The sequence below is a fragment of the Berghia stephanieae genome, chromosome 1 (assembly GCF_034508935.2).
Source record: "Berghia stephanieae isolate SIO BIC M18660-M18661 chromosome 1, UCSD_Bste_1.3, whole genome shotgun sequence".
Classification (NCBI taxonomy): domain Eukaryota; kingdom Metazoa; phylum Mollusca; class Gastropoda; order Nudibranchia; family Aeolidiidae; genus Berghia; species Berghia stephanieae.
The window spans coordinates 116626725-116641042 of NC_088360.1; the positions used below are offsets into that span (position 1 = coordinate 116626725).

The 14318-nt window shown below is 34.2% G+C and overlaps 1 protein-coding gene across 3 annotated transcripts in view; it reads left to right on the plus strand.

Moving 5' to 3' along the window:
* LOC144962854 (monoacylglycerol lipase abhd6-B-like) overlaps window positions 1-14318 on the plus strand; it is a 28757-nt gene that overhangs the window by 797 nt on the left and 13642 nt on the right. Inside the window, exons 1-4 of one of the 3 annotated variants that reach the window (XM_078896194.1) lie at window positions 1-1065; window positions 8714-8839; window positions 11700-11853; window positions 13458-13617. The exon at window positions 1-1065 is cut by the window's left edge and continues 11 nt beyond it. In XM_078896194.1, the coding sequence (XP_078752320.1) occupies window positions 11723-11853; window positions 13458-13617 (291 nt within the window). In that variant the 5' untranslated portion in view covers window positions 1-1065; window positions 8714-8839; window positions 11700-11722. Of the gene's footprint in view, window positions 1066-3205; window positions 3785-8713; window positions 8840-11699; window positions 11854-13457; window positions 13618-14318 lie in introns of those variants that run through there. The other 2 variants (XM_078896192.1, XM_078896193.1) reach the window with 2 other exon arrangements.

Sequence of the window (14318 nt, forward strand, 5' to 3'; positions counted from 1 at the left end):
GATTTCCGTTAGGGACCGGAATAATTTACGCACAATATAGGTCTCCCAATTTTGTAATTTGAGTTGTAGGCAATACACTTTCAGTATTGAAAATATGTTTACATAAAATCTAACAGTTGCAGAAATAATAATATAAGGCTAAATTATTATGAAAATCAGGCTCCGAATAATTCTCGTTTTGTTCACACCAGCGCAATAATTTGCTCTGGTCTAAAAATAGATAGACCGTAACTTTTGATAAATTTTAGAAAATTTTACCTTTTGTTCCATAAAATATCCATATCTAGACATTATTTGATGCATGATCGAGTATTTATGAATATGTGTTTCTTTTGCCACCTAACAGCCAAATGTTAAAGGTTATTTTTTTCTATTATTTACATTGGAACGTGAGCTGTCAAGACAGGAACATGTGGTTTGCCACGTGCTTCTCGACCTTTGTTTACGTTTGGGGCACCTAACTTTACTGCTCTATATATATATATATCCATCCTAGCAGTTTTATTCGAATTCGATTAACATAATTCTCGGGATGGGGATAATGGAATTTCAACTCCAAATTGAATGTTCCTTTTTTGTCAGTATCGACCCAACAATTATTCTTAATAGATTTACCCGTGGTGTATTGTGCATTACTACATCATTCATTATTAGCCCGATTCAGCTGAAAAAGGGCAATCAGTGTATTCTTTTCTTAATGCATTTTTTGGAAAAAAAACTTTCTTATTTTGTTTTTCTCTCATTTCACTTACGGTTCCGTCATTGTTTTTTTTTTTCTTCTTCTTTTTTAAATTTTTTTTAAAAAGTTGATCTTAAAGAAAAGAATAGTATACTTAATTTACCAATAGTGATTCGTTTTTCATAGTAGTCAATAGTTTATCTATTGCTAATATTACATTCAGCTATATTCTCATCCGGTTCTAGCTTTACTAGTTGGCTTATTCAACTGTTTCATTTATTTTACCATCTTTTAATATTAAGCTGTCGTCAAGTGATGTGGCAACTCATCAGAACATATTAATTATCTAAAAATAACAGATGGAATCTTGTTAGCAATACTAAATGGTAGGCATCCATCCAAACAATATTATTCTGTTTGACATGTTACATTTTTGCTTTGGTAAAATTTCAGTTCGAAAGATGATTTTTGGTTGGAGTAGAAAACGGATGAGATATAGTTCACTTTATGGTTCATCAAACTATAACCGTTAGTATATCAAACAATAAAATAATCTTTTGAGAAACAAACATCCTTTATCACCTGCACAACTCAATACTCAATATGGTGTTTATTCGTTGATATTTGTTCTACTTAACGTCAAGGTACGAGTCGATATGAACGCCCAATTGCGCGATGGATTACCTTGCTCGAAGAGTGCCCTAATATTTCGTACATATTATGTAAGGATCGAGTGTCATTTCGGCGCTAGCGGTCATAACTTGGCATTATTGGATATTCATCTGCCATTATGTTTCCACTGTGTTTTTGTGTTTTTTTTTTTCTTCTCTGTTTGGAAAGTTATTTGGTGATTTCCGCCCAATTTTATCACATAATATCAAGGCTCATAATATGTGTTTCGGATTATGGACTTATCCAAAAGCTGTCGATGTAAATGCCATGCGTCAAAAACGACCAGATATTTTCTCCTATCAAGCCCGCTTTGGTACCATTTCAGAATGCGCTGTCCGCATTTATTTGATATATCTATTATCAATCTAGCAACGTCTTCTACTAGATTCAGAAACGGACCTTGGTGTGCTGCAAGGAGTATCAGGTCTATGTCATGCCGGTTGTCGTGCAGTTGCGTTAATGTGTCAAAAATGTGTTGATTGGTTGTGATTCTCAGTATCTGCTCTTTCTGAACCTAATGTGAATATATACTTGTTTACTTACTTAAGCCCTTAACCTAGGTCGGATCAAAGGCCAATATCGATGCTTCGCCATTCGATTTTCCCTTGGGTTGTCTTCTCCGCCTGTTTGAAGTGTATATCATTATCCACCCCTCTTTTCTTCCTCCACCGTGCTCTGTCGCCAACTATTTTCTTGGCCTACGTGGTATTATTTCTCCTTTGGGATTCCACGTATTTCTCCTTTGGGATTCCACGTTAGAGCCTGTGTTGTGATGTCACAGGAAGGTTTTCTAAGTTTATGGCTACCCATCCTCACTTCCTCTCTGATTTGTATATTTATAGGTTGGTAGCTGTCAGCTTTCCACAGAGCTTCATTCCTGCCTTTATCATTCCGTCTGATGCCCGAAATCATCCATAGAGATTTGTTTACAAGAGTCTTGAATGCATCACTAACATGATGAGCGCTTTAGAGCTAACTCGACTACATTTATAAAATTAATATATGATATATAAGGCCCCCAGAATTTACTAGTTACTTTTTTTTTTTTTTAGAAAAGAACAAATGACGAGTTGTTTAAGATGATATGAATAGAAAGATTAATTTTAATGAAATGATGGGTTTTCTTATAAATGAATGGTGATCACAGTTACAATTGAGATTTGCGATCGTGATGATGTTGTGTTCGGACTCGTGGAGTTGCACTGTCAATCTAAGTGCAGTTTCAAGTGTTTTCAAAAGGCCCGGGCTTGATAAATTCTTGACGTGTTCTCACTGGTATAATAAGCTAGTCTGATGCCTCCTACTTGATGGCGGAAATAAAAAATAATGAAGTGTCCCACAAAGTCCTGAGAGTAAGATATAAATCTCGAAAATGTAAATAGTATGAAGGAGCGCAATGTTACGGACGTCAAGGCGTACCTTTTTGAGAGAAGTGAGAAATGAAAATTAAATCAATCAGCTTTTATAATAAGTGGCTACGTGACATGATTGAAAGAAAAGTGTTCACTAATTTGAAATGAATTCCAAAAAAAAAAGGCTATTAATGTACCGTAAGAGTAGTAGTACTTAGTAGTAGTAGTAGTAGTAGTAGTAGTAGTAGTAGTAGTAGTATGATTCAAACTAAGGTATAACAATAATAAAACTTCTTATAGACAAAGCACGCATATTTATTTTTAAAAATTGATCTTTTTTATATAGCGCAATATCCACTTAACGTGCTCAAAGCCCTTTACAAGGGGTCCCTGGTCAACAGCAACATTTAACATGTAGGACGAGACATGACGCCTGTTAGGCGATATTACAATTTTTCGGACAAAGACAACGCTGTTAACGGCCAGGTACTCATTTTACACCTGAGTACGGTGAGAGAATGTGAGTAAAGAGTCTTTTCCAAGGACTAAACTATGCGTCGAGCGCGAGGCTCGAACCCAGGACCTTCCGATCCGAAAGCGAGTGTCATACCACTAGACCACATAGCCGCACTAAAAACAAATGTGATCATAATTTTATGTTGTAATTTATTTTTTCTTCCTTTTCAAAGTTTTGAAACACAACTTGAATCATAAAAATCTTAAAGTAGGTAGAATGCAGTGCCAGACTACACCGAAAGAAAATTGTCGCCCAACATTAAAAAAAAACGAATCTTCCTTAACCTCAAAATGAATGTTCCTTGACTCTTCCTGAATTATTTAAATTCTTTTTTGGTGTGCACTTTCAAATGCAATTAGAAACGTACTTTTTTTAAGGAAGAAGAAATCTCTTATTTTAAAAATGCTAGAAGATACAAAACATGAACTAGTTTGAGGCAAATGATAACATAAAAAATAAATAAGAACAGAACTACTACAGTTTTTAGGGCCCAAGCATTTGAACGTCCTGCTACTATGTTAGGTGGATACAGTCGATCTGTGTCGAAATTGATACGCCATCAAAGTCAGTCATCTGTTTATTATTTAGATTTGTGATCAATAAGCTAATGCTACACATGCATAATATCATAGGCTAATAAAAATATCCAGTAATAGTAGCTAGATCTAGATAGTAAGAAAATTGCTGACATACTAACTAACTGGACGACGTGCACATTTTTTGCAGGTCTGGTAGCCTAGCGAAATTATCGGCCTGTTTGAACATTGTTGTAATGGACAGTATTTTAAGTTAGTTTGAGAGTATTTCCATTTCAACAATAAACCAATAACAATTTGGGTTCTGAGACATGCAGAAGAGTACACGTCGTCTTTGGATATTTAAAACAATATATTTTTCAGTTGTTCTAATTAAAAGAGTGATCATGCTGGTATGGCGTAACTGATCATTGAAGATTGCTTTTTTTTTTCCATTTCATACGCATCAAAAGATAGGGATCTTCTTCTCTTCTAGGTTCCATGCCTGGTCCAGGCTTCGGATACTGCATGAATTATCTCTCTCCATTCCTCCCTGTCTCTTGCCTTTTCAAACAGCTCTTGGATTGTTAGGCTGGTGAAGCCCTTCAGTTGGTCTATGAGTGTTTTTCTTTGTCTCCCCCGGGCGCGTTTACCAGGTATTTTTCCACAACTTGCCAGGTATTCATTCTTATCTTTCCTTACTATGTGTCCGAAAAAGGATAGTTGTCGATCCACTATTAAGGGCATTAGTTTCCTTTGTTGGTATGTTTGTTTTAGCACTTCTTCGTTCGTTTTGTGTGCAGTATACGATATTCTCTGCATCCTTCTCAAGCACCACATTTCAAAAGCTTCAATGTTCTTTTGTGTTTCTGCATTTGTAGTCCAGCTTTCGCATCCGTATAACAAGATTGGCCACACGTAGCACTTCAAGACTCGGAATCTAATCCCGAACGACATCTGTTTGTTTTTCAAAATGTTTCCCAGGTCCATGAAGGCCTGTTTGGCTTGAGTTATTCTTGCTCGTATGTCTCGGTTACATCTTCCATCTGTTGTCACTATTGAACCTAGGTATTTAAAACTTTCTACGTTGGTAAGTTGCTCGCCGTGAATCGTTATATTGCAGGTGTTGTTGTTTTCAGGGTTTTTCTGTATTACCATGCATTCCGTTTTGGTGATATTCACTTCCATTCCCTTGGCTTCACTATCTACTACCACTTTGTCAACAATCTTTTGAAGTTGGATTTCTGATGTTGCAATGAGTACCGTATCGTCTGCGTATCTTATATTATTTATGTTGTGACCTCCCACTTTTATTCCCTCCATATTATTTATGCCCCTCATGATTGTTTCTTGGTATAGATTAAACAGATCTGGTGAGGCAACACACCCTTGACGGACTCCTTTCTTAATAGGAATGGAATTTCCTGTAGAGTTTCCGATTTTGATAGATGCCTGCTGGGTGTAGTATAATGTTTGCATGAGTCTGAGGTCTTTCTCATCAGCGCCAATGGAGTGCAGTTGTTTTAGTATTTCTTCGTGGCGTACTCTATCAAAAGCTTTTTGTAGTCGACAAAACAGAGGTATAGTGGGGTCTGAACCTGTATAGCTCTTTCACTTAAAACACGGAGGAGGTATATTGCGTTCCTTGTCCCTCTGTCAGGTTGGAATCCATATTGTTCTTCTGCGATTTCGGGGTTAATCTTATTCCTTAGCCTGTTGATAATTATACGCAACAGTATTTTGTTGATGTGGCTTATTAAACTTATAGTTCTAAAATTTTCGCATCTGACTGCACCTGCTTTCTTTGGTATTGCTATGAAAATAGAGTTACAGAGATCTTCTGGAATTTTCCCAGTATTGTATATATTGTTGAATAATATGTGAAGTTCATCAATTGCTAGATCTCCTAGGCTTTTTAATACCTCTACAGATATTTCATCAGGGCCTGTTGCTTTACCATCCCTCATTCGTTCCATGGCATGTTCAATTTCACTTTTGGTGATGTTTGGTCCGCTTAATGGTTCTTTGAATTTCAGTGGTGGTTCATTTCTATTTGGATCATTGTACAGTTCGCCTATGTATTCTACCCATCGGTCTTCTATATGTTGTTCTTCAAATAGCAGTTCCCCTTGTTTGTTTTGGATACAACTTCCTGCTGCTTTGCTTTTCCTTTTCCCTGATAGTTCTTTTATTCTTTGGTGAGCTTGTTGGGGGTTGGGTTTGTATTCTCTTTCGATTTCGCAGCATTTCCAGTCTAGATAGTTCTCGTGTGCCTCGATGCATTTGGATTTAATGTGGTTGTTCAATGTTTGGTATTCTGCAGACCCTCTGTTGCATTTTCGTCTTTCTTCAAATAGGTTTAGAATTTCATTTGTCATCCATTCCTTTTTGCTGTTTATTTGAGCTATTGGTAAATGCTTTTCTGCAGTTGCTTTGACACACTTTTGGAATATATCAAATTGTTTTTCACATTTTTCATTATCAGGTTCACTTTGGCTTTGTATCATGAGTGCATTTTCAAATTGTTGTAATGGACAGTATTTTAAGTTAGTTTGAGAGTATTTCCATTTCAACAATAAACCAATAACAATTTGGGTTCTGAGACATGCAGAAGAGTACACGTCGTCTTTGGATATTTAAAACAATATATTTTTCAGTTGTTCTAATTAAAAGAGTGATCATGCTGGTATGGCGTAACTGATCATTGAAGATTGCTTTTTTTTTTCCATTTCATACGCATCAAAAGATAGGGATATATATATATATATATATATATATATATATATATATATATATATATATATAATATATATATATAAATTCACTCACGTATTTTTAGCCGAAACAATCGTTTCCATGTCCTCCATTTCATCAGTCGGCATTGATCCGTCTACAGATAAATGTCGACTGATGAAATGGAGGACATGTAATCGATTGTTAATATGCTCTAACCTAATTTATTGAGCACTCTCGTACCTACAAGTACCCATCAACACTCATATGTATGTATATATATATATATATATATATATATATATATATATATATATATATATATATATATATATTATATATATATGTATGTATATATATATGTATATATATATATATATTATATATGTATGTATATATATATATATATATATATATATATATATATATATATATATATATATATATATATATAAAGAAAACAAAAACTTGAGCATTTATAAAACGCAATATTAACTTTATGTACTCAAAGCAACAGCACCACTTAAACTGCAGGACGAGACATAATGCCTGCCAGGCGAGATTAATATTTTTTCGACAGACACAACGCTGTTAATGGTCAAGTACTCATTTAAAACCTGAGTACGATGAGAAACTGTGAGTAAAGAACCTTTTCAAAGAGATCTACTATGCATGCACCGCTCAGAGCGGGACTCGAACCTTGGATCTTCAGGTCCGAAAGCGAGAATTAAACCACAAGACTCCTATATAGGCTCTTAAACTAAAGGCAATGAAATTATTGTAGGTAATCCATCAAACAAGCATACAATGTTAGTAAAAATCATTCGTGTAGAATTAAATATATATATATATATATATATATATATATATATATATATATATATATATATATATTATATATATATATATATAAAATCTGTCGTTACGTATGGCCTCGCTTCGTGTGGAACAGTGTTGCGCGTCCATAGGGCATTGAATGCAAAGTCATAGACGAATACTTAATAAATAAAAAAGACTAGCATGCCCAATTTCTATATATTTTTTAAACTTTTAAATCAATTTTTAGCATCTAAATCACCCTGACATTTGAGGCGGTGGATCAAAAAATAAGAAAATCTGAAAAAAAAAAAAAAAAAAAACGTTATTGAAGTTTTGAGATTCGATTTATGCATCTATGTCAGACATTTGTGTTGCTCTCTATTTCACACACTGTCAATATGAAGTAGGTACTGCCTGTTATAAAGCTAAATACCTTTCCAACAAATTCCTATAACGATTAGATGATATCAAAAATTAATTTTTTTTAAAAAAGTTCATCCATTGGTATTTATTTATTTATTTGGTTTGTAAGGACGTGCAGCCATTCGCAGGTCTGGTAACTCAATTCATTATGGGCTCACTGTTGTAATGGAAATCTTTTTTGAAAAATGTCGGAAAATATTGTCCAATGTTAAACTAGACCCATAATTGCGTTCGGATGTCCGACCTGCATATGTACACGTCGGTTTGTAACATTGTGTCGGTTTCTGTGAGTTGTGAATTGGTTAGTCCTTTCCATAGCCATTTTAAAAGCATAGTCTAAAGAAGTCGACGACATTAATTATAAATTTTTGGTTCGACAATTGAATTAGGGCTAGCTACAGTATGATTACCGAACGCAATTATGGGTTTGATATAACATTGTTATAATGGACAATATTTTTCGTTGGTTTGAGAGTATATTTCCATTTCAATAATAATGATTCGAATAATATTTTGGGAAATCTACAACAAAAAACACTAATTCCAACTTAAATGAAAGAAAAATTCCCTTGTTTAAATTATAAGGTAATTCAATGTTAAAGTAGGTAAGTCCCGATTCAAACTGGTCTTTTTGCAGAAATAGAAATACAGCGGTGTAGTTAGTTCAATGACCTAAATTTTTTGAAATGACGCCGAATTTGCATTAGGATCAATTCGGGCTGCTCACTAAAACGAAACAAAGAATTTTTTAAATTATTATTTTGTTTTTGTTTTTGTTTTTGTTTGATTGTTAAAAAGCCCATAATTTATTTTGTTAAAAGTGTATAATCCTGTCCTCTGGAAACACAAGCCAAGCCCACACACAACTTCCTATCTCTCCACAAGGTCATGGTTCAAAGTTTAAAGTTCGAACATCTGAAAAGAGTTATTTTGGGTTGACCGTTACATTTTTTGTCCATTACTTATAACTGTCTTGTGTTTAATTTCTCCTCTCCTCATTCAGTAGTCAGATATCAGCGTGTACAAAAAAGTTTGCCATATTATTCATCATCTTGTCTGCGGGAAAGATTGCTCCAATTTCGAAAGAGTTGTAACATAAACGACACCCAAGGCAAATCAATTTCAACAAGTAAGGCCTTAGTAATAGATAGTAAGAGTAAGGGCGCTCAGTTTTTTGTTTTATTTTAATTTTGCTTTTGTTTTTCTCAATTCAGGAATAATAAGCCTATTCTCTAGATATATCTTCTGCTTCATTGAATGCGAGATATAAAAACAAAAACAAAACGGCTTCTTTCAAAATATCAGTGAAGTCTTTGGTAATCAATTGTTTGACCTGTCGATTGTGGACGACAACGATAATCTCTTGTCTAAGGTTGATGGCCTCACTCTGTGTTGAAGTGCTTACTGAAGTAGAGAGAGAGAGAGAATATAATACTGTATAAACTTTCATCTTTGATGAAAATCCCAAGATTTTTCTTCAATTCTGAATAGCCCTCTTGATTTAATAACGTAAAAAAGGATTTTGAAAAATATGTCTAATTATGAAAATAATCTGATGCAGATGATGACTTTTGTTTTAATTTGAACGATTGCTTTTACATGCGCAAATAAAACTTGAGGTTTCTATATAACGAAGAGGAAGTAAGTCTCAAAACATACTATTTTAAAGTATTTCAACAATAACAATTTCCATCAGCATTTTTTTCGTAGTGTTTTTATGCACCTCCGTTGACGGTGTATCTTAACGGTCTTAACGGATCGTTTTTATACACCTCCGTCACGCATGCGCATTCCACCCAATTTCATATTGTGTTTCTGTATTTGGACACGGCAAAAGTTATATTGTGACATCTATAGGATGTCTTTGTTAATAAATTTATATAAAAATAATCTAAAAAATGTAAATATAAAACCAGAAAATAGAAGTTGCATTGAAGGTAAAATAATGTTATAGAAAGACCTTATTAAATGTTGTGGTCAGTCAGGTGGCTCCGTAGCGCAGTGGACAAGCTGTCAGACTTTAACCTTGAAAGTACCGAGTTCGATTCCCATTGTGGACATTTTTTGAAAAAGTTTACTTTATTGAGAAAAACATCATTTTTGTTTGCTTGTTTTTTTCTACTTCTTTTTTTTTTTGTTTCTCAAAAACTTTTTATCGTGTATTTAAAAAACTTTTATTTGAATTTTCTAAAAATATTTATTCATTTGAGATCAGTATTTGTGTGCCATGTTTCTGTTTACCTTTGATTTTTTAAATTATTGTTATTATTCTTTAATTTATTATCATTGTATAAATGTACTTTGGTAATCACTAAGCAACGTGCTAAACTACAATCTAAAACTATTTAAACCTCATGGACATATGCAACAACATTTTCATTAATTAACCGTCACCGCCAACGGAGGTGCATAAAAACGGTGCGTTTTTGTACACCTCCAGCGGAGGTGCATAAAAACGCTACTTTTTTTTTTACAAGCCGATTTCTCAAGTTATTGAGATGCAGTTGGTGTAAGACTTGAAAACTTGTTTAAAACCAGTATATTCGTCGTAAAATATCCATTTCTTTGCTTTTAAACTCCATGTTTTAAAACAATGTTACATATAATCCCTTTAATGGTGAGCTACATTTATGACAAATCAGTTTCTTTCATGAGGTACCCAATTATAAATGCAAGTCTAAAAAATTTCATCAGGAAAAGAATAATATCAATGGAATCCTCAGTAGTCCATTTTAGTCCATTTTACTGATAGAGCTAGAATTCTGGATGTTTACTTTGACTCTACCCTTTCTATGCATTGCCTTATCAATAATTTATTTAAGAATTTATACATCGGGCTCAGAACAATAATTTCACAATTGTCTAATTGTTTAGATCAAAAGCAATTCAAACCCTCATTTTTTCATTGATGTTTTCTAGACTTGATTACTGTAACATGCTCAAGTATAATATTCCAAATAATGTTGTCAGCAAACTGCAACAAATTAAAAATCAAGGCCGCAAAATATTTTTTTGAAGAGGGTAAAAAAGTGATCATGTCACACCTTTGTTTTGGACTTTACATTGGCTCCCTGTTAGATTTAGGATTACGTATAAAATTGCTGTAATGTGCTATATTCATCTTAATGAAACTTCTCCAGCCTATATATCAGATTTGATCAATATTTACACTCCTCTCGCTTTTTAAGATCAAACTCTCAATTACGATTATGTATTCCTAAAAATGAATCAAAGACCTATGCTGATCGTGCATTTATTCATGCTGCTCCCGCTTCCTGGAATTTGTTACATTTAGTGTTAGGAGCAGGATTCCCAGTCATCTTTTAAAAAGAAATTAAAATCTCATCTTAGAGATGCTCACTAGATTAAATAAAACATCCTACTTAATATATAATATAAGTTTTAAAATAATTTTTTAACCCTACAATTATTTAGGCTAATATACAAGTATGCACGATAAATTAACATTGGGTTTTGTAAGGTATACATATGTTACATCAGATTTCTCATGGCATTTAATCTCCCTTCATTTCCCATTATTGTTTAAATGTTAGGAAATGATTTTTATTCAATAATTCATGTTACCTGCTATTTTTCATCTCTGTATATTCTAGATTTGGTGCATGCACGTGTGTGTGTGTGTGTGTGTGTATGTGTGTGTGTGTGTGTGTATGTGTGTTTGTGTGTCGTTGTGCAGTTATATGTGTGCATGTATACACAACTGTTTATGCTATGTTTTACAATTTTTTGTGCCGAGAGCTGTTGTTGTCAATGGGATTGGGCGCTATATGAATAAACTTTATTATTATTATTATTATTATTATTATTATTATTATTAGTAGTAGTAGTAGTAGTAGTAGTAGTAGTAGTAGTAGTAGTAGTAGAAGTAGTCTTAGCTATTATTTTGCTTTATTAGTGAACCCTTATTATGTTCATATGATGGTTTTGTACGTGCGCAATTGAACTTTGTTTTTCATATTTCTTGGCAGGTTCGAAAAAAACTGGAAGGATCATGGATATTTTACAAGCTAATCCCCTTTCAATTTTTGGGTCCATCAGCCTTGGCGTCCTTTTACCATCAATATGTGGATTCTATACTTTGTTTTACAAGTCACCAGAAGTTATTGTCCGCCTTGGACTGAAGTAAGAATTTGATTACATGTATCATAGAAATTTGATTTCAAAGACTTTAATGTAAATGTTTTTTATTAGCTTAATGATGCTGTCTGAATTTCTTTCAGTGTTGGGACCAGCAATTTATTATGCAACACACAAATTCGTCGTTGATTTCATGTACTATTGTAAGTGACATATGAAGTGTGTTTCAGGATTAAGTTTCCCTCTTCTATAACTTTGCTAATAAGCAAGCTAGAACTACCAAAATGTGACAATACAATGTCATACCTAAGTAATCTTGACCCCAAATTTCTAGCATATTGATTGTCGTGCCATAGAGCCGTGATGTGGCAAGTTTGTTGTACTTCTGCTCCTTGTCCAAGCGTAATCAGAGGAATATGGCAGAGCAAAACATTTGATGCAACTTTCTCATGCTATGGTGTTCGGGTTGTCATCAAATTTTCAACTCTTTTCGGCAAGTATTCTGTCAAAATACATGGAGACCTTTGTTAAGTTTTGGACCATAAGGCTCCTTCAATTCAAACTGTTAGAAGGTGGGTCAGGGAAGTTGAAGATGGGAGATCTGACATGCAGGATGAGGAACACACTGGTAGACCTCCTGTTCAACACACGTGTCATTATACTGAACTGGTTTGTCCCACCCGGTCAAAATGTTAATGGAAACTATTACAGATTTGTTCTTAAAAACGACAAACTGAGGCCAGCGATATGAGAAAAAATCCCCACTTTGCTTGAACCAGGTGTCATTCTGCATCATGACAATGCACCTGTACACATGTCAAGAGTTGTGAACGAGCTTCTTGAGGGCTTCTCGTGGAAATTGTTAAAACACCCACCCTATCCACCTGATCTTGCCCCATGCGATTCCATCTCTTCCCTAAGGTAAAAGAAATGTTGCGAGGTCAATGATTAGACGAAGAGGACCAGATTTATGAGGCTATGAGGCAAAGAGCCACTGGTCATCATCTTTACCGTTGAGAACACCATATACAGAAGTGTATGGAATAACGATTCTTATGTTGAATAGGTAATTGAATAAAGTTTTATTTGATACCAAATACAAGGTTATTCATAATATTATGTGAGTACAGCACGACAGGGAAACTTATTTTTGAAACATACCTCATATGGTCTTTTTAATGATATAAAATAAATATGTTATATATTTTGTATGTATTTTATCAATACATAAATAACTTTTGGTTTTGCGATAAATCATGATTTTAGCACATACATATATATGAAAAATCCTTTATTACTATGAGCTGTGTCAATACTTTTTTTGCCGATATGAGCCAACATGTACCCGCTGTGGGCAAGAACCTGAGACGACAGAGCATCTAGTCGAACGGTGTGTTGTGACAATGCTACTCGGCGGGTTTGCGACCGTGCACGAATGCGGACAGGACTTTGCTGATTGGGTCGATCGTCATAACATAGTAGTGTGAAAACCATAAGAGGCTGCTGCTGATATGAGAGTATGTGAAACTTGTCACTTACAATGATACGCAAAATCAATGACGAATTGAATGCATTGGATGTAACATGGACATTCAAGTTGATATTAATTATTCAAAATGTGTTGACAAGAACTAAATTTTATTTTTCAGATATCAGATGTTTAAATGTGGAATGAAGGAGAAATATGTTCAAAAAGGAGATCAAATATTTTGTTATGGTGAAAAAAATCATCCCTCGCCAGATAAGCCAACAATTGTATTTATTCATGGATTCACATCAACTAAACTCCAATGGCTTAGTGCTTTTAAAGTAAGTTGATTTATTTTGTATTCAAAGGGCTGATTATTGATCTTAGAAAAATAACTCATATTAGACCATTGATTTTTGAGGCAGCAGCAGATAAAGAAATTAGTCACAACCCTTATATTATACTGATTTTTAAAACGAAAATGAGGAAGTGCTGTGCCCTAACCCTTTTGAAAGAGCTGCATTGGTTAACAGTAGCTAATAGAATTAAATTCAGAGCTGCAGTCCTTGTTTATCGCTGCCTCAAAGGATCAGCACCCGCATACTTATCTGAGTTACTCTATTAATATAGACAGCCAAGAATGTTGAAACCCTCCTCTGATTCGTCTCAGCTACTTGTACTAAAAACAAATACCAAATTTGGTGAGAGAGCGTTCTCTTGTTTTGGGCCACAAACTTGGAATGCTCCCCCACAAGAGCTGAGGGAATCAGGCAGTTGAGCTGTTTTTAAATCTAAATTAAACACTATGTTTTTTAGAGATCCATTTTTATATCATTAACCCATTGCTGCCCGGGCATAATCTGAAAAAATGTCTCTCACTGACCATGCGAGGGGAGATAACTCTTCCAAATGTCATAGTACACTTCATTAAAAAATTAATTGCAAGAATGTGAGGCATGCTAGAAACAAAATAAAAGCTGTTTTGGAAAAAAGAATGGATGGCCTTTAATTTGATGTATTGTTTTTGACTATTGATTCATAT